Consider the following 21472-nt stretch of genomic DNA (forward strand, 5'->3'; position numbering starts at 1 on the left):
TCTCAAATTTCTTTTTGCAAATATATCCAGTTTTGCTATTTTAGGAAAATTTATTTCTGCCAATCTGCCTTCTCTTTAATTAAGAAAAGGTTTTATGTTAATACAGATTAAGAAATTTTTTCTAACATATATACTTTTTAAAGATGATAATTTTTAACTAGAAATTCCAAGAGAATGTTTTAGCTGAATTAATTGAGCTTATCTGTCAATAAAGAATTTCGCGACACTTTTATTTTTTATCGCAAAACCCGCAAAAATTTCTGCTTGCAATATTTTCCTGCAGTTTGTGACACAAAAAATGTAAATTTACAAAAATCAGCTCTTCAAGCGGTACAAAAATTTAACACGAAATGAAAAAACCCAATTAGTGATTTATAACGCCTACAAAGATCACTACTTCTCAAAATTAAAAACAATCCTGTATAGTAGTAAAATAGTTTATACAATTGTTTATAAACGTAGAAGACACAATATACTATATTAAAGAATTTTGTGACTAGGTGCATCTGCTATCATTTTTTTTAAAACAATACTATGCACAAATCATCGTGTTCCAACTGAGCCTGGAGATGTTCCAGATGCTGCTTTAGGCGTTGTCTTCATACTAGGCGCGATCTCTATGGTATTATCTGTAAAATTTGTCTTTGGTTGAGAGAAAGTTTTTGTGCTTTGTGTTGTTGTTGGTGATGTTGTGGTACTTTTTGATGGTGTTGTCGTGGTAGTTGTTGATGTTGTTGTGGTACTTGTTGGTGTTCTGGTGGTGGTAGTTGTTGGTGTTGTTGTTGTTGTGGTAGTTGTTGATGGTGTTGTCGTGGTAGTTGTTGATGGTGTTGTCGTGGTAGTTGTTGATGTTGTTGTGGTAGTTGTTGGTGTTCTGGTGGTGGTAGTTGTTGGTGTTGTGGTGGTAGTTGTTGGTGTTGTTGTTGTGGTGGTGGTTGTTGGTGTTGTTGTGGTGGTGGTTGTTGGTGTTGTTGTGGTAGTTGTTGGTGTTGTCGTGGTAGTAGTTTTTGGTGTTGTGGTGGTAGTTGTTGTTGTTGTTGTTGTGGTGGTGGTTGTTGGTGTTGTGGTGGTGGTTGTTGGTGTTGTGGTGGTGGTTGTTGGTGTTGTGGTGGTGGTTGTTGGTGTTGTGGTGGTGGTGGCTGTTGGTGTTGTGGTGGTAGTTGTTGGTGTTGTCGTGGTGGTAGTTGTTGGTGCTGTTGTGGTGGTAGTTGTTGGTGTTGTGGTGGTAGTTGTTGGTGTTGTCGTGGTGGTAGTTGTTGGTGTTGTTGTGGTGGTTGTTGGTTTTGTTGTGGTGGTGGTTGTTGGTGTTGTTGTGGTGGTTGTTGTTGGTGGTGTTGTTGTAGTTGTCGGTATTGCTGTGGTAGTTGTTGCTGAAAATATGTAAATTGTTTGTTAATGAAGGTATACTATTATACAATTAGAAAATATGTATGAGAAAGTCTACGTAAGTACTTTCAAATAATCAAAAGTGTAGATGTGAACACACTTAAATATATGCTTTTGATATTGGAAAACACATTCAATACATACATTAAAAAACCACAGCTTGTAAAATTAAAGTTTTCTACAGTAAAACGAATGCATAATAAAGCATGTACATTTAAATTACAGTTTTCATAAACTGATCAAAGAGTTTGCGTAATTTTAAATAGTTTCTGGTATTCCAAAAGTTGTGCTGAAGACTAAAAGAAAAAAAAACAGTGCACATTTATGTATTGTAACTTTTTTTATCAATAACAAGGTCTTTTCATTAGGGGAAGAATTTATTGCTGTTTTTAAAGAAAGATGTAGTAACAAGAAGAAATTTCTTAGGTTTTTTACTTGCAGTGTAATCATTTATTTTAGCTGTCACCACAAGAAATTTTTGCGGAAGCTATTTATGCGATGTAAGTCCATATTCCCAATTCCCCAAACTACATTTTTTAAAGCGAATTGCAAAAATGAGTTCGGCAATTTTGTTTTTAAAAGAACTCTTGAATTGCAGTGATATTTGAAATAGTTGATGATGATGAGAAATACAGTGATCTTTATATATATTGAAGTTAACTTGACACTTGCTCATACAATTATGTTGTGCAGAAACCCCTTCTTGTGATAAATTTCCTTGAAAAATTTTCAAAATGTAAAAGAACATGTTTAGAAATTGTGCGACATTTCATTCTTTGACTTTTTAAAGTTTTTTGGATAAAGGTAAATAACTTAAGCTTTTATTCATATGAATTCATTCTGCGCTGAATGTTCAGGGTTTATTTGCTTTGGTGAAACGAACAGGTGTATAGTAAGTTTTTTATCCATTTTGGAGTGAAATGTGTAGACTTACAGAGATTTTTAAGCAGGTCACAATATGCAAGTCTAAATGATTTACCTGACCATTTCAGAAGAAACGTATCTGAAAAACTATTTCCAGATTACATAAAAAGGTATATTTTTAGTCAGGTGAAAGAACATCACAGTGAAAATAGTTGGTAAAACATCCTTTGCAAGTGTAAATTTTGATATGCATACTCAATTACTGAATAAAATTAAAATCAAATGCAGAGTCTAAGCATTATATATTTGGTTAATAAACTCATACAAGTGAACAAACTATGCTTACAATACCTTATTTTAAAGAACAGTAACCCCATTGTATACTGTTTTATACTGTTTCACACACTACATAGTAAAACAAAGAAACTGTAATTCACTTACTTCTACATCCACCCTGATCGTTACATTGACAATTCGCTTTACCATTGTCATTTATTTGACATGACTCAGATTTTAAATCACATTGTTTGGTTCCACACAGACCTTGAAATATATTGAATACATTACGTTTTAAAATCTTATGTAGCAGCATGCTCAACTATTTGGAAAAAAAATTGTGTTACTTTAGTCCTTTTCAATAAAAAGTTTAAAATCTTTGTTACCACAATGGTTTTGTTCTAGCTGTGTTCTAATAAAAGGCTCAGAAAACAGCCTAATTCGGTAATTTGTAGTCAATAATTCTCGCTTAACCTTAACACCAAAAATTTGATAACTACACTGTTATGGCTCTAAACTGTAAATTTTGTTTTGCAAATTTTTATTAACAATCTAATAGCATAAAAAATTGTTTTTAATTGATGCATCAACCGTATATTACAAAGTCAATACAAATCTTTTCTTTATTTAAAAATTAAGCCAGGCCTTAATTCAAAAACAACACTATATTAACAAAATTTACAGGGGCTATACAAAATTCTGGCCCGCAAAAAGAATAATTGCTGCCATCTCACAAAACAGTAACTGAAATAATCATACCTAATGAATCATATGGTATCATTTTCATGTCTTTTGCATTAAACTCAGTTTCCTTCCCTCTAATCGGGAGAGGGTAAAGAAATTCATTTTCGTAGTCTCCTTTCTTAATATATGCACCTTTGTAATCTGGACTTGGACACCATCCAATGTGCAATCGGGAACTAAATTTAAGAAAAAAAGTTTATAACAAACTAACAATGAATATAAAGACATGCCTGGGGTAATGCCAATATAAGGGCTCGAAATACTAAAGTACAATACTCACCAAATAAAAACTTCCCTAAAAAACTTGTGCAAAGATAACAATTTTCTTCATTTTGGTATAACAACTAGTTATTTAAACCTGTGAAAGAATCCACTTGAATTTTTTTTAAAGTTTATATATTGTGCTTTTTATCACAATTTGTTGTAAGTTTCACTAAAAAGACACAAATAATAGGCAGCAATAATAACAACGTTGAATTGCGTGTGACTTTACCCGTACAATAATTTATATATATAACAAAAAAATTTAAATTAGCATGCAATAAAACTTTGTTTTACCATATGATTTGTTCTAGCCGATTAAAAAACGTAAACAATTTTTTTAAAAAATGAAGAACATTATTATAGAGGTTGTTTTATAGACGTTTTTCAAAAAAATTGTAAAAAATAATTTTGACTTTGCCTTTTCAGACACACACAGAGTTTCCATATTATTACAAAAAATTCAACAAAATATTGCTGAGGGCAAAACTTTACTATGTGTTATTTTTACACTGTAACAATGACGAGATACAAGGTTCATTTATCACTTTCTCATAAGTATTTCTCATAAATTACCAAACCCTTTAAAATACACACTAAAAAGCAAAAACGCACAAAAAACTAGACGGCAGCCTGTGGATGAATCCCAGGCTTGTAAGTCCTTTATACATTGCATACTATATTTACCGTGGCTAAAAAATTGCAGAGACAGAAAATGGGCATTAATATAAAAAATAAATGAAATTTTATTTACCTGAGAATATATGGCAACATTAGATGTTCACATGTGACTTCATATTCAAATATGTTACTTGAAAAAGTAACATTGTGGGTAATAGATTTTCCACTGAGGCGAGGAGCGTCACATTGACCATCACACAGTATATATTCAACCACTTTCACCACAAAGCAGCTATTGGCAGGAATGTGTGTGTACACTCCATCTTTTGGAAAGACAAGTTTTCCTGACACCTTGAATTCATTTGCCTTGATCTGTACGACTAGAATAAAAATAACATAACCACCATCATCATCATTCTCGGCTTAACGTCCGTTTTCCATGCTGGCATGGTTGGACTGGGTATATTAATGACCCTCTTCCAATCTGATCTAGACTGTGTTAAATCTAAACTCAACTTCCTCTTTATCAAGTCTGTCCTTAATAACCCCAGCAGATATACTTAATACAGTATGAGATATGTGAAAACACCTATATGTACACATTGTAATCAAACAAACCAGACAGTGTTGTAAATATTTACTTATCAAGGAAATAAATTATTGTCTCGGAAAAAATGTGTTGTGAGCATGTCTGTTAGGGTTTTACTTTTTTTTCGCTTTTACTTTAAAAAATACACACAAAACATTTAAAGTAACATTATTCACCCTATAGTTGTATTAGGCTAAGGAAAGTAGATAACCTTCATTATACAAGACCACGCACACGAATTTTTAGTGTTTTTATAATTAAACACCTTTTGTCATTTTTCCATCATTTCTCCAGTCATTATTAAAACAAACAAGTTAAGTTTTCAACCTCTCCAAAATAACCAATTGATTTAACAGGTTCATAAAAATGTAAAATAGGAATCAATTTATGTTTGCAGTGCTAGTTTGACAATTCACAAACGTTAAAAAGTTGATATAACAATAGAACTACTTTACAATAATGAATTGGAAAAGTTACTATCTATATTTTGTTCCATTCGTGGTCTATTACCATAACATACCTATGCCTTAACATATTGGAAAGTCTTTTTAAAAATAAATTTTCTGGGAGGATTAATTTTACAAATTGGTAATTCAGACATATTTTGCATGTATACATATCACTAAACTTTTTATTTCCAATATTTTCAAAAAGGGGAAAAAAGAAAAAAATTCACAGAAATGTCTCCTCTAAAAATGACAAAAAAAGCATTGTATTTCATTACATATTACGTGAAAGTAATCTTAGAGAAAGTGTGTGCATAAAATTCCTTTTCTTGATGTTACTATGGTGATAATATATAAAGTCGTGTAAAGGGTATAGATTTCAAATAACAAAAAAAAACATCCTTAAATAGGTGCTGGTTTGCCTAAGCCTTTGTAACTTTTGCTAACCAACATACACCAACATCTTAATTTTGATATTGGAATTTACTGTAGGTCATAATAAGTATAATAAAAAATTATTCACTCATCAGCAGTAATGTGTGCTTCATGATTTGCAATTCATGAGACATTTATTAATCAATGGGAAAAAAAACAAGGAATTACTTATTATAACACACAATTCTTAAACATTTATTAAAATATTTTACATATTCTGATAAAATATGTTTCTCACCATATATTCTAAACATTGTTTTATTTCACCATGAAATTTATAATTGGTTTAAAATTAATATACATAAAAGATTTGTTCGTAATTATAGAAATGATATTTAAAAAATTGACAAAAATTATTCACTTCTTTGTATTGATGTTATTAAAACCTATTAAGCTGGATATAGAATCAATATTATTATTTATTTTGTCAAAATTAATAAAAGCAGAACTCCAATCATAATTTAACAACTTGTGTAAAGCGGTAGTCCAGTTGCAACAGGCACTTTCCCTGGCGGAAGCAAAAATTAAACTGATCTCAAAGTGATAAGCAATCTTAAGTTTTATATAGCTGAAAAAATTATTCACTGTCTTTAAACTTTAACGCTTTATTTGTCAAATTTGCATTGAAAGTTATGTTGCATTATTAAGGACTAGTCAATAAGCTTTTGGGAAGATCAATAGGCAGGAAACAATGGGAAAGATCTGCTGTTTGAATTTTGATGATGTCAGCAGTGAGCAGTTTTTCAGAAATTTGTATAGCCATTGCATCTATTGCACATATAGAGCTTGAAACGCTAATCAAGAAAATGTATATGATCATTGTATATGATCATATACTTTAGACATATGGTAAAGCTAAAAAGTTCATCTTATTCTGTTTATACTATGTTGAGAATTTGTAATTTAACATTTATTAAGTAAAATTCGAAATAATAAAGCTAATATAAAGCCACATTTTTTTTGTGTTTACAGCATACTTCCTTCTCGAAAGCCACCATTTTGTAATATTTTTTTGGGATTAAACTCAGTTTGACGTCATCTCCCGGATGGCATAAAAAGGCCCCCTGAACATATTGCCGTATAACTCAGAGAAAAAGAAGAAGAGTAAATTATTGCAACTAAGATTAATTTTGTTAATAATTATATAGAATGTGTCGAAACACTTTCAAAGTCAAGTTTTAATCACTAAAATGTTTTAATCAACGCTGACAAAAAAGGCTTTGGCAATTCTATCTCTGTCCACTTGCATAGGTGCTGGCTCTTCTTCTACGTTGCATCTAAGACTTTTATATTACATTGTGGTACACTAGGCAGGGATTTACAGGATTTTACTTCGCTCTGTGCGAGTTGTTGTTTCTTCTTTTTATTTTTCTTTCTTTCTTATATTAATCTATTTTAATTTATCTTTCATGTCGTATTTCATTCTCATATCAAAGAACACTAAAGGCACTGGGATCGAGGTTGCTTAAATTGTTATTATAATAAGCCAGGGTTGAGTTTTAGCATAGAATGAAGTTTTCTACAAATTTTCTAAATTAAAAACGCTTTCCGAGTCTAACTCTTTTAACCAACAAAAACTGTAAGGGATCGCGCCGGGGCATTTATTGCAAAGCATTTAATGGTTTGTTCTAATAACCCTAAATAGATTCTTTTTCACTTTAAAATATACTTCCCAGTGCAGCAACCCATCTCTGTGGGCATTTCTGTAAGTCTCTATACAAGTCGGAAAGAGCAAACCTGGCTCTCAGTGCATCAGAATAGCTAAAAAGGCCACGGTTCTCCTCTATAAGCTATTGCTTCCACTTCCATTCTAATCCTCATAACCGCTTTCCCAGTTAGAGTCTGATTTACTGTCAGGTAGACTTTTTACTAACCGAAACTAAGAAAGCCTACAACTTTTTCACGGGAACTCAGTTTTAAAAAGGAATGTAAAAAACAAGTGTTAAATTATCTTCAGTATATACCTGTTACAAACTCGTCTTTAGTACCCGTTACAAATGTTAAAAAAAAAAACAACCGCTTTGTATACATATATATATATATATATAAAACAGCTTTGTGTATATAAAAACATGGGCCAGGGCATAGTTGGCAAAATTATCATCCAGGAGTTGACGTCACAAGCCCTTCCGCAAAGGCATTTATTTATAATTGGGACACAAGATGGCGACTGGCACAAAGCTTCTTCTCCAGCTAACATTTTACAACTTTAACGATGAATATCTTACAAACAAATCAAAATAAGTATAAAAGAAATTTTTTTTTCATAATTATAGTACAACATTTTGAGTTGATTTTCCAATACTTTTTTTAAAATGGGAGGTAGGCTTTAAAGAGAAACTGGGATTGTAAGGTTTTTTGATGCTGTCACCAACCCATCGGTTTCAAAATAGTTGGGTTGACCTAGTCATAGGAAATTGGTCTCAGGGGGTCCCTACAGTTACCCACAAAGGGTTGATATCGGTTATTTACACCCGTTTCCAAGTTATTTAGCCTCAAAGTTTATGAGTTCCCTGCAATGTCAATCTAATATATTGAAATTGTGATATCACATCAATGTAACTATGTTATTGATTACAACAACAAATTAGTTACTTTTTGTTGGAAAAACAACAACAAAAAAATAGCCAAGAAACACTGTTACTTCTTAATAACAATTAAGACATATTTTCACGCTAGTTTTAAAGGAAGAAAAGAGATATAGAGGACTTTCATCGTGACCCGTGCTGTTTGTAATCCCCAGACCTTTTACGCAAATCGACAGGCAAAATAATGCAGGTGGTAGTCCGTGGACCAGTCCATTCCAAACTTTATTTTAGGTAGAGGCATCTTTTGATCTTGAAATTAGAATATAGCTTGCATGTAGTTTAGATTTAGATCATATATCATTGAAAAGATACTAGAAGCCACAGTACGAAAGTTTTTAATTATAATTTGACTTTCCTCACGTTGAAATTACGTGGAAGTGGACCAAAAAACTGCCAATGCGAACTATAACCAAATCTTCAAATTTAATTATGTTAGTAAAATCTTTGTGGAAAACAGCTAAAAAAGTTAAAAATAAAGAAATAGACCGGTCTGGATGATCTTCCACCACGCTTATTAAAGGACGCTGCAAGTATTGTAGCAGGACCATTAAGTCACATCATAAACTTGTCTGTTAAATCTGGAGAGGTACTATCTGATTGGAAAATAAGTATATATAAAGTTGTTCCTATACTGAAAAATTGGAACTGTACTTCTGCAAATAAGTTTTTTCCATAATTCTGATAGTTTTAAAAATTATGGAAAGAGCAATTCAGGAACAATTGGTTGATTATTTAGAGAACAACAAGCTTCTTTCAAATCGCCATGTAGTTTTAGAAAAGGTAGATCCCCGGAGCTAGCTAGCCGACATAAGTAAAGAAGTAGATTAGGAAAAGCTTGTAAGAACTGTCTTCATAGATATTTCCAAGGCATTTGATATGTTAGGGCACTCCATACCACTTTCAAAGTTGAAATCATATATATGGTATATAATGCGTTAAGTTGGATTGGTTCCGCAGTTACTTATTTAACAGAAAGCAAGTGTGAATACAAAGGTAAACTGTCAGATGCTTATCCTATACCCTGTGGCGTACCGCAAGGGTCCGTTCTGGGACCTATATTGTTCCTTATTTACTTTAATGATTTTAAAGACATCCTTAAACATTCAAAAGTGATCCAATTCGCTGACGATACAGTTGTTTATGTATCAGATAAGTGTTTTAACACAATTGAACGTAAATTAAATGAAGATTTGCAATCGATTGCAGCCTATTTTTTTTACCAACGAATTGATTATCAATTCCAGTAAAGGAAAACCGAATCCATGTTGCTTGGAACAGCTATAAAACTATGAAAATTTTCAACTGGACTAAGCCTTTCGTACGGTCATAAGGGGGTTGTGGCCACAGCTCGATACAAATATCTGGGTACTCAAATCAATCAATCGTTAAAAATGGAGGAAAATTTTAATTACCTCTATAAACAAGCATCAAATAAACTTCGTATGTTGATTACTCGAGAGATGGCTTGGACAAAGAATGCTCTAGCAAAATTAACCAATCAATGATTTTATCTGCACTAATGTACAATTGTACAACAAATTTGAATTTGAACTCAACAGAAAAATATAAACTTCAATCAAAAAGAAATCGAGCTGAGAGGATCACTGATGTTCCACAAAAGAATATCATAAATTTAGTTGAGAGAAGGTCAGTTTTAATTGTGCGAAAATGTATTGATGGCTTAATGTGTTATGATTTTTCTAATTATTTTCAGTTTATTAAGCACACAAAGAGAACCAGAAACAAAGGCTATTTTCTAAAAATTCCTAGAGTGAAACTCGAGTTTTCCCGTTCTGGCTTTTTCTCAATGGGTGTAAAACATTTCAATTTTTTGCCCAAACAAACAGAGTCCTTTAGGGATTTTAAGAAGCTGTGCGACACATATTTTGATACATAGTATTAGATATAGTATTGTGTATATTGAAGTCTATTTTTTTCATCAAGTCTATTCAACTTTGTCCTTTCATGCTTCCTTGTTTTCTTTTTTCAGTCTGCATTGCTACATGGTAACTTTTATTGTCTTTTTTTCCAGTTCATGTGTGTGTTTCTTATACGTTGCTCAAGTTTCTCAATTTTTTTTAAGATATTTTACTTATTTTACTAACTTTATTATATATACACAGGACACATTTAAATAGCAGTGTTTCAAATACTGAAAATGTTTTCATCCTGTATATATATATAAATAATCGTCATAAATAAATAAATAAACAAATAAATAAGGTCTGCACTTTTTTGTTGGTCGATTTTCTGATTTTTTCCGCACATGCGCTAGAATTCCGTAAAAACGTAAAAAAAACGTAAACATAGAAACTTATATATCTATTTAAATTGGAATGCAAAAAACACAGACTAAAATGTATTAATATATATATTATAATAGATTTTATATTTCAGTTAAATCAAATTTTTACATTTTTTTACTTTTGTACAGGGTGTATTAAACATAGACAGGGAAGTGATTCCCCAATTTCTCTCTATAAATTTTTTAAATGAAACTAAATTGGGACGAGAAAGAAAAAACAGTGAAAATAAATTTTCGCATATGTTTTTTGTTAAGCTTGAAATTCTGTCCAAACATGCCTACTAAAATATCTTTCGATATATAAAATTGTCAAAGATTTTTTACGTGAAATCCAAAAATATTGACAAATCAGATTTCTCATGCTTCAAAACTAATGAACTATATTTTGTTGATTTGCAATGTAAGTAAGTAAGAAAGTAAGTAATAATAATATGCAACTTCTGAAATATGGAGCATTAGAAACACGTTTGTGTTCCCTCTTGAAAAAAATTGACAGGATTTATCCCTGGACATTGGTTAGGTTAGGCTAAACACATAAAATTTAAATCACCACTCTACCAAACGGTAGACTGAAAGCACATTGGTAGCAAACTAGCAAAATTAAAAACTAACCTAAATTTGCAGAAAGCAGCATTGACAAAGTAAATATCTTTAGCCACATGTTTCTGCAACTAAATCACTTCTTCCTGATGATTGTCACTTCCAGTTTTGAGTACAGATTGCACATGTAGTTTTTGTTTTGTTTTGACCCTCCTCCACATATAAATGTAACCAATTCAAACTAACGTCGCCACAGGGTCCCTTATTTTAAAAAGGTAGCGGGAAGAATCGTATAACTCGTTGTGTCGCATAAATATAATATGCGCTGGCCGAGATAGTGATAAGGTTAGTTTTGTAGTATTTAATAACTTTAACCTTTATTTAACTAGATTTTGATGAAATCGAAACAAGGAAATATATACATCTAATGCCGATTACACGAATTAGCCCACCTAACAGATAGCAAAAATAAAACTATTAAAAAAAATATTAATCGCCATGGGTGATCTTTTAAAAAGCAATCATTGTCTAATAGAACGTTAATATCCTTTAAACTTTCTGAGGAACGGAGAAGTTCTGTAAGCATTTAAATTTCTAATTTTTGTTGCGAAGAAACACTCCTTCATAGGTACTTCTTGTTCCACAAACAATATTGATCATAATGTTTTTCATATCTTATTGCACAACCCACATAGTTAGTTGCCGCAAGGACAGCTCCAAAAAGCGTCGTCTTTAAAAAACTTTTGTAGAAATTAAAGAAACTGTAAATAAGACCCGCGCTGAAGCCACCGTGACGATCAACCTACTTCTCTCCTACACTCTTGTTTTTATTATTAACACAAAATTTTGACTGAAACTCAACCGTTTCTTACTTGTTGCTTGTTTACTATCTATTAGTAACACTAAGTTTGAGTGTTAGCTTGCGCAGTTAGGTTGGTGCGCCAGCTGAAATCAAAGTATTGCAATCGCGTTTGTCGTCGTATGATGACTTTAAGAACAACTAAATTCTCGAACACTATGCCTGTTTTAAAATTCCCATTGTTTTTCTTTCAAGTAACTCACTTTAAGATAGATGTTGCTGCAAGATGCGTTAGGGTTAACTGGAAGCGTGTATATGGTGCATGAACATCGTAAAGAAATGCGACAATTGTTGCCCTAAATGTAAAAAATTTATTTCTGTGTTAGATGTGAAAGGATAAAGCTGGATCCACCTAGGTTAAACGATCAAATGTTAGTATTGTTCAATCTATGAGAATAGATTTAATTAAGTTTCTCATGCTCAACGTCAGGTTGACTCAGCAATTTTTTATATTACTTTATTAAATTCTTCACATAACTAAAAAAAGTCCTAATTAGAAATCTTTTTATAAATCTATGCTTATAGCCATAGCACTGATTGGCAGAGAGTCTCTCCCTCACAGATGGAAGTATGGATTCTCGATGCATTGTTGCATTTAATGGAAGTCTTTTGTTTCTTAATGTGTTAGGGAGTTTTTTTCTTGCTGAGTCCGGGTCAGCAATAAAACAGGAAAATATCTCCTTATTACGTGTTATTTCTTTATTCTATTGGAAAATGCTTTCAAAAGTTCTGCCTTGGTTAATAGGATTAATGCTATTTAAGTTTCTAAATACAAAAAAATGCTGACTCAGAAGATTATTATAACACCAATTAAGTTTTTTAAAGTCTAAAAAGTCATCGGTTTTTTATACTTATGAAATGTTAATTCTGTCGACTTATTTTTCCCAATTTGTGCATCGATTCGTCTAACAAATTGAGAAGCGAAAGGGGGACATTCCATCGAAAAGAGGGAAATTCCATTGACAAAGAATTTTTACTATTGTGTTCTGTCGGACAGAATAATTTTTCCGACAAGGTATTCGTCAGATTATTAGTCTTCACAGTATAAATACAACTATTTGTTTACAAAGTTGAAACTCATCCCGTATTTTTTGCAAATTCTATCGAATCAAGTAAAACTTCTGATAAATTATTTATTAACTTTATATTAAAAACATCTATCTTTTTAAAAAACGTTTGGATGTATGGATATTCTCTCCTTAAATATTACAATAAACACCCTACAATATCCTTCAATAATAAACCGCAAATATGTCGGCACAACGAATAAATGTGTACTGCAACACCAGTCAACAAGTTGGCGTTATCTGCATGTTAAAAACCACTTACATAAAGTATTATGTCGCATATGGTTCGCTCTGTTCCTGATTTCAATGACCCCTTAACATATACGCGCTTGTATCTTTATTTCGTTTAATAAAATCTATTCTTACGTAACTCACAACGACTAATACTCACAATACTCACAATGCAAAAGTTTTCTACTGAAACAGTTGGAACTAAGCCTACAAAAAGCCAAAAAATCACAGATAAAAGAAAATAATGGAGAACAAAAGAAATTCAGCACCTATGTAAAATATATATTATTCGCCATTCCGACCTTAAAAAATAAGTCTTGAAACAATTCTCCCAATGTATTTCTGGCAAGCCGGAATTCAAAATATACCAAAAAGACTGCATTTAAAACTCCACACGAAAAGGGCAGTCAGCTAGTAAGCATAACCTAAGCTAAACAGCCTTTTGAGGGCAATTATTTTTGTTTAAGCTTTTGTGTGCATTATCTCTAACGAAGTTCTGGCATGACATATATAAAAAAACAAAAAAGGAAAAAACAGCTAAAATCAACGGCAGCAGTACACCAACATCGAGGAAGATGACACACATCAAAAAATGAAAACAGAAATGAAAGCAAATAACTAAAGAAATATATGAAGTTTTTAAACGTTAAAAATACACCTCTCTATAGCATGCACGGATAATTTTTTAGTGAATGCGCCCAAAAACTGTCTAGCGGCATTACATTTCGTTAAGATGATATCAAGTGCATACTTAAGTATGCAGGACTCCCTATCATTGCTTCGGTTAAGACTTTCATTGTTTTGCTACACATTTCAGCGCCAGGGATAATTTAAAGACTAGTTGCATATTGTTGAGTTGGAATCTCTGTTCCACTTTCCAGGTGCCAAACTAGACGTATCAGAAATAGCTGACGTAACCATGTGTTCAGAGTTGATTTTTTTATTATAAAGGCATATACAGATAAAGTTTCAAATACCTACGTACCCATATTTTTCGGATTTTAATGACATTTTAAAAAAGTGACAAAAGCTCGGACCGACGATAAGACAATGAATGTATAAGCCAAAGAACACATATTCCAATAATGTTTTTCGCCCTTCACAATATATATAATAATTTCTCTCATGATGTTTTTGCTAGCGCTTTGTTTTTTGGCATATGCGAAGGTTGGAAACTGATTTTAGGTGGAAATCGTAACTTTAAGGACATAATTGGGCTTCAATAGGACATCATACCGGCAAAAGAGTTTCTTATTTTACCGATAAACATATCAAGATCAGTTGTTCTGAAAAAAACTTATGCTCGAGGTACAAGACTTGGTACAATAATGATCCACATTGTAATATACGGGTATACGTCAGTCTGTCACGCAAAATGGTACCAGAGGTAGTAAGACGCACACAATGCGGCATTAAAAGGACGTGTGAACCAACGGAGCAATATATTAGGCTGTTACAAAAAAACGTTAAGTGATGATTCTTTTTTATAATTACTTCACAGGAGCGTTACACAAAAGTTTAAAAACAATCAACATAAAAAAACATCGGTAAATTTTTATTATACAAGTGAAATTTCCCATCAAGTTATCAAATTAATCCCACAAACAATATAAAAATTTATATATATTGAAAATTCCTACTTAAAAATTGCCACACTAACTAATGTGGACAATTCATGTTTCAATTAAACCACATTGGTGTTTATATGCTTTATTTATTCCTAAAATAAACAGTGCAAACAAGGTGATTGGTTAAAAATAGAAAGATATGTAATGAAAAAGCAACGTAAGGATATTTTTGATGCAGCATCAAAGGCTATATTTCAAAACTCCGTATGGAGTATATATTAATCAAGCGATCTTAGTTCAAACGCTAATAATTAAATTTATTATCGTACTTGGTCCCTTGTGAGATCTTACTACACTGACCTTTCTACCAAAAGAAAGAATATAGGCAAAAAAATATAGGTCTTTTCGTTTGAATATATAAATAAAAAATTAAAAGCAGAAATTAAAAAATCTGGACTGTAATATATGGTGCGGTAGTTACGGTTAATTGCCTTTTGAACATCCGAGGAATGCATCACGTGATCTAAAGAAGATATATAAAGAATTGGTAAATATGAAATTCTTTAGTGTTGCTGGAATTCAAATCAAGTAAATCCTAAGGATAATAAAATACCCCGAAAAAATTCATCCGCTCTTTTAGTAGCTCTCTATACCCTCTATTATTATTTGACTGCTTCCTTCGTCATGTTCTTTTTTCTCGCGTCTATTTTGATTTTACTTGCATTTATTGCACTTAGTATTTACGCATTTCAGCATTAAGAACCATTGTAATTTATGGATGCTTGAAATATATGTCGAATAATAATAATAATAACAACAATAATAATAATAATAATAATAATAATAATAGAATCATTAAATTGTGATAAATAGAAGCCAATCGGTTTTTATTTAGGGTTTTACTTCACATAAGCGGCAAAAAATACTCCAAAAAACCAAAAGTCGTGAAACTTTCCATCATATTCAGATGAATTAAATCCATAACCCAACTGTATTACATCTTTGATCGCAATTATAGACGATTTGAACTTACCAATCAAAGGTAAGGATATTATTTGATAATTGTTCATTTAAAAGCGAAAGGAAACTCACTTTATAACTGTAACATATGTCGAAGATGTGATTGTTTTGTAGACATTGGACGCGACACAAGTATACACACCACCATGATGAAATTCAGCTTTAGCAATACTATACACAAATTGGTGCTTGTAATTTGGCCTGGAACTGAAAAAAGAAAGAATAATTAAAGTCAAGTGACGTTTATTCAAAACAAAAAATAATATGCACTAAAGATTTTAAGGTTCATGTTCGAACAAATATAATGTGAATCGTGTTGCATAACAAAGTGAAACCAAGCTAACTATATATCAACATTGCAAGCCTTTCTTCCATTTTGGACACTGGCATTAACACTATGGTAACGTTTACGTAAGAACTACTTAAGAAATTAATTGTGATGGTAGATAATTTAGAGTAAAATATACAATTGGTGGAGGATTTGGGCTTATTGGACTATACACAGTACTCTGAGAATAATCGTGACAACATTTTGTTTGTTTTTTCTCATCATATTTGCCCAAAGAGAATAGGTTACGCAGAAAACAAACAAAAAAATAACAACAACCACGGCATCAAGTTAGGTAACTGATAATCTGAAATCTTAGAAACTGTCCATTTATAAAATGTATACCTCGTTAGAAGAGTGTCATTATGGTATAACGAATACTGAACAACTGGATAACCCAAAGCTGAGCACTCCAGTGTTAATTTAAAGTTATGTGATACGACTTGCGCTTTTGGAAGTTGCTTTATCCACGATGGTTCACCTATCACCAAAAAAGTATGACAACGATCCATAGACAAAAAAATGAAATACATATGACTTAAATTATATGTTATAAGTATCAGTCATTTCATTTTATCCTTCCTTAGATTTAGAGATTGAAAGTAAATAAAAAGACAAGTTGTACGCCTCGCGGAAAAATACACTGGAGCAGGCGAATAATAGAAGAGATCATTAAGCACTGAAATGATCTAAGTCATGAACTATTAGTATATAAACATTTTCAAATGTCAATCTGCTTGTTAATATTGCTGTAATGTTAGAAGAAGGTAAGTTAATAATAACAAAAAATATCAAACAAAATGAATACATGATCATTACAGACACAGCAGCCTATTTTAAATTTCTACAAATGGTAAAAAAAGGTTGTGCAGAACAAGGGAAGGTGTACAGTATTACAAAACAGCTAAGATTTTTGTTACATCTCAGATATTTGTTAGGCTGCATTTAGGATAACGTAAATAACTCACTATGAACCATTAATAGCCCTTGCTTCGAGTCTTCACCCAGGCTATTTCTTGTGACACATTTATATACTCCGAAGTCTGTTGCTGTAACCGGGTCAATTCGTAGCTGCATATTCCCGGCCAAAATTTTGATGTTGCCTGAACCACTGCCATTTGAAGGTAAAATTTTAACTCCGTTTTTATACCAGGATATCAAAGGGGTTGGTCTAAAAATATTTGTAACTTTTTTCAAAAGCCTTCACGCACTCTTAATAAGTTGCTTTTTTAGAATGAGAATGTGCAAATCTCCTCGTGATCCAAACAATTTTTATTTTGTCTGCCTGTTTGCGTTATTTACTTATTGGACATTCAAGCAACCTGCTAATGATTGGTTAATTAAATAATGCCTAAGTATTATACAGCAATATGAAACGAAATGTCCCCTACTTATCCGATAAAATTGCTCACCCAGTCTGGCCGTAGGTTTGATCAGGGTGAACTGCTCTTAGCTGATAGTAAATGCAATAATTCGAAGATTAATTTTGGTCATTTAATACAATATAAATTAGAACAAACACTTACTTTCCTGTCGCACCGCATAATATATCCACTGATCTTCCTTCAACAGCGGAGAACTCTTTATCCATGTGAGATACCAAAGTTGGTAAAAATGACTCGTTGGTAGCTATAAATTCCATAACCAAACCTTAGAAAGCACGGAGTGTAAGGATCGGCAAAACATTACAATACATTTCTCGTATGTACTGGGTTTGTCTAAAGCAAGCGCCTAAATTTATTCGTAGGTCATCTCCTTTATACTTTTCTCTATAGTATGGGTTTAATTCTTCCACTTTTTTGTTATTATAACTATTTGTTGGAATTTTTAAGTACTAAGTTACTTTGTAAGCATCAATAACGCAAAATATACTTTGCGTTAAAATTACTGACTACAGCAACAAGTACTGACTTGACCACAATTTACAGCTTGAAAGTACACCTTTTTTGTGAAACATTCAATGACAATGAGTCAAATGTATTGGGTCTGTAAGGCGACCAGTTAAAACATAAAATGTACTTGTTTACTACAAAAGTTACTGAACAAAGAGTAAAAATAAAAGGGCCAGGAAACTAAAAACCTTTTTGAGCATCGATTTTAAACTGACAGCTGAGAGTCACCTCTCTCTGGTTGTACAAGATGCAGCTGATGCCACCCAAGTTATTAATAAAATCAACATCACTCTGTTTCAAGTGCGGAATGACAAAGGAGCCAGATTTTCCAATGAATGCATGCTTTATTGGCAAATTGGTACTCAGTATAACAGGAACAGCGTTATATTTCATGACGCCCCAATAGTAAATTTGTCCGTGACCAGTTGTATGTGTGGGACATTTTAACGTTAAACTTTTACCAAGAGTTGCTTTAACAGTTCTTGCTGCATCATGTGATTGGAAGCCAGGGTTGAATTCTCCAAGACCTAAGCAATTTTTGATTTTAAATTAATGAGTAATATAATGAAACAAGTTTGTGCTAAAAGTGTAAGAAAGGCACACATATTTATTTTTAAAAAGCCGAGTGAGTAAATACTTAACTTTTAAATTGAACTAATAGATAGTTTAATGAGAGCGAAAAAGATTTTCTGGTATAAAACTAATTCGTGATAATTCCAAGCACTTTGAGGTCTTCAAATTTCTTTTGACCTTACCTTGAAAGTACGTGATAAGAGTGACTTCACAACTTCTAAACCTAAAACTTACTATTTAATACACAGTCTTCTATTGATAAGAAATACAAGACCCAAATTCTTCAAACGACAAAAGAGCAGCTTTGAGGTGACTCAAGAAAAGGACAAAAGGAGATTACAGAAACAGCGATTTTTTCCAATAATATTCTTGTTCTAAGACGTTTTAAACAACGCAAAATTTCATTGCAACCGATGTTTGACTTTAGTTGGCGTACCAACTTAACCGTACAAGGAAACATGTAAAATTCGAACTTCAAAGTAGAGAATCAATAAGCAATAAATAAGAGTCACTTAAGCCTGTAAGATTAAAAAGACGTAAGCAACATTGAACCTCAACCTTAACATTGTGTTGCTTATGACAAAGTGGAGTATTAACGGTTAAAGAGTGCTTTAATAATCGATCAATTGTTCATCACTTATACAATTTACAAGGTTATAATGTCGTGGACGATGAAAAAAGTTTATGTAGAGTTTGGACTTAACTTACTTTTAACTTTCAAGATATACTCTGAAAATACTGCTCCATAATTATTACTGACGTGGCAGCGATAGACGCCGTTATTTCGATTTGTGACGCCGAGTACTCTTAATTTATCAGGGGCGATTAAACTGTATTGCCCTTTGTTATGTATTTTCGTTCCGTTAAAAGTCCAGCTGATTGTCACATTTGATTTACAGCTGTATTTACATTCCAATGTGAGAGAATTTCTACCAGGAAAACCTTCTAATGGAGGATTTCCTTCCAATGAGATTTCTTTAATTACAGGTAACGCTAAAAAATACAAAATTAGATTGGTCTTAAGCGAACTCTATCTAGTTTGTTATAACAAATCAGAAAGCTATATCAGATACTTTACTTGAGTTGTCTCCAGTACGATCTTTTTAAAACAACAAGGCCAACAACAATAAGGTCACTAGTAGGTGTATCGTATGTGTGCATTTTAACTTTTGATTACTAAATTAATCTCCTCTGAAAACGCAAAATGCACGTAGACGTGCATAGGACGGCGCTCTCAGCCTGGGACAGTAACCGTTGCTTTTTCCTGTATTTTATAATTAGCCTATATTTTCAGATGTGGCATTCTGTAAATTAGCGCAGCAGCAAAAGCTAAATAAAAATAAGATTGTGATTATAATAAAAAGAAGAATCAAAAGCTTTTTTTAAAAAATGTTAATATTAACTAATATTGATCCAAAACTTTTGTAGTCTTTGAAGGGCAAAAAACCTTGTGATTTTCCTGTAGTTCAGTGGTTTTGTAAAAAAATGCGTGTCACATGAAAAAGAGAAACAGTAATCAAAAACACATTTAAGAGTCAAATACAACTATTGTGTTTTCTTTTAAGATGTCTTGTATCCGTTCTCTTTTGTTTACGTCAGAAAAACTCATCCCAAACAACATAAACAACACCTGAAGAGGTTATCAAAACAACTTAGCAATCAAAACATTCTTACGATACTCACGCGATAAGCTGCCATGAATGAACAATAACATTCGCATTGCACACATAAACGTTTTGAAAGAAGCCATTGTTTTTTTCCTAAAATGCTTAAATGAATTAAAGAAAGTTATGGTGGCATCTGCATTAATACTTTTACATAACTTAGTATTCAACAACTACACATCAAATTTTCTGGCTTTTTACATGAACCCTTTTTATAAACTATATTAACGTTGCAACGTAGCTACGGACACCTTAAGCCTTCAGTTTACTTTTTTTCTTTTCCAAAGTTTATTCAAACACATTTTTCATGAACTATACAAAAAAAATTATTTCTCATCAAGGTGGATATAAATACTATATGGCTACTACACTAAAACTTTCTTTCTGGAAATTTTGTAAATCAGATTTTTTCTGAAATTTACATCCTGTATAAATATTGATGATAAATAAATAAATAAAGAAATAAAATTGTCAGTTAAAATAAGATAAAAATAAGAATACCATCTGTGGGATGTTTGTGTCTTATCCCAAATTAATTTGTGAGAATATATTTGTCAAAGATTTAAAGTTTGCTACATAAAATATTAATAAACATAACAGCAGGCAGTATTCTGAAATTTAAATACTGCAAAAGAAATAATGGCAAACATGAAGTAACACAAGGTAAGAAACCACTTGGGATCAAAAAAAGAACCAATTTCTTAAAGCTGGGTCAATTCACTTGTTTTGGAACATACGAGTTCAGGACGTCATCAACGGCCCTAACCAACAATATCTATGCGACCGTCAAAGAAATCACATTATTCTATACATTTTCTTGATCAGTACTTGCTCCAAATTTCTAGACTTTTCTATTTCCTTAACCGTTGGCTGAAAATACACGACCCTATACATTTTCAAGGTTCGAGTTTCAAGGTCTAAACAAATAAGGTCACAAGTAAACAATTTTATTAAAACAAAATGCATTGGTTGGCTTTTGATGACTTCAGCAAAAGGTTTTTAACTCCTTAGTTGTTTGTGGAAAGCACATTCTTTATCAGAGTTTCAAGCTGTTCACAATAGATGATAATGATTGGCAAATTTCTAAACGTAATTTTTGTTTAAAATTCAAATGACAGGTCTTTTCCATTTATCTTCTGTATTCTGTCTAATTGTCTTTGTCCACAGCCTTCCACAGCTAATGTATTTGTAAATCCAAATATATCCACATGAATT

The 21472-nt window shown here is 32.0% G+C and overlaps 2 protein-coding genes across 2 annotated transcripts; both read right to left on the reverse strand.

Annotated features, from left to right (window-relative positions):
• Positions 1-364: 364 nt before the first annotated feature.
• Positions 365-11436, reverse strand: LOC130625468 (mucin-2-like). The gene is made up of 5 exons (XM_057440570.1): positions 11128-11436; positions 4286-4532; positions 3286-3446; positions 2692-2793; positions 365-1370 (listed from the first exon to the last, which is right to left on the reverse strand). Exons 1-5 carry the CDS (start codon positions 11174-11176, stop codon positions 544-546), a joined length of 1386 nt encoding a protein of 461 aa, XP_057296553.1. The 5' UTR covers positions 11177-11436; the 3' UTR covers positions 365-543.
• A 4831-nt stretch (positions 11437-16267) lies between these two features.
• Positions 16268-20436, reverse strand: LOC130625860 (contactin-2-like). Its single transcript, XM_057440974.1, has 6 exons — positions 20277-20436; positions 19302-19586; positions 18209-18547; positions 17655-17757; positions 17097-17299; positions 16268-16609 (listed from the first exon to the last, which is right to left on the reverse strand). The coding sequence occupies exons 1-6, from the start codon at positions 20341-20343 to the stop codon at positions 16374-16376; spliced, it is 1233 nt and encodes a 410-aa protein (XP_057296957.1). The 5' UTR covers positions 20344-20436; the 3' UTR covers positions 16268-16373.
• Positions 20437-21472: the final 1036 nt, after the last annotated feature.

This window comes from Hydractinia symbiolongicarpus, chromosome 14, assembly GCF_029227915.1.
Source record: "Hydractinia symbiolongicarpus strain clone_291-10 chromosome 14, HSymV2.1, whole genome shotgun sequence".
Lineage (NCBI taxonomy): Eukaryota > Metazoa > Cnidaria > Hydrozoa > Anthoathecata > Hydractiniidae > Hydractinia > Hydractinia symbiolongicarpus.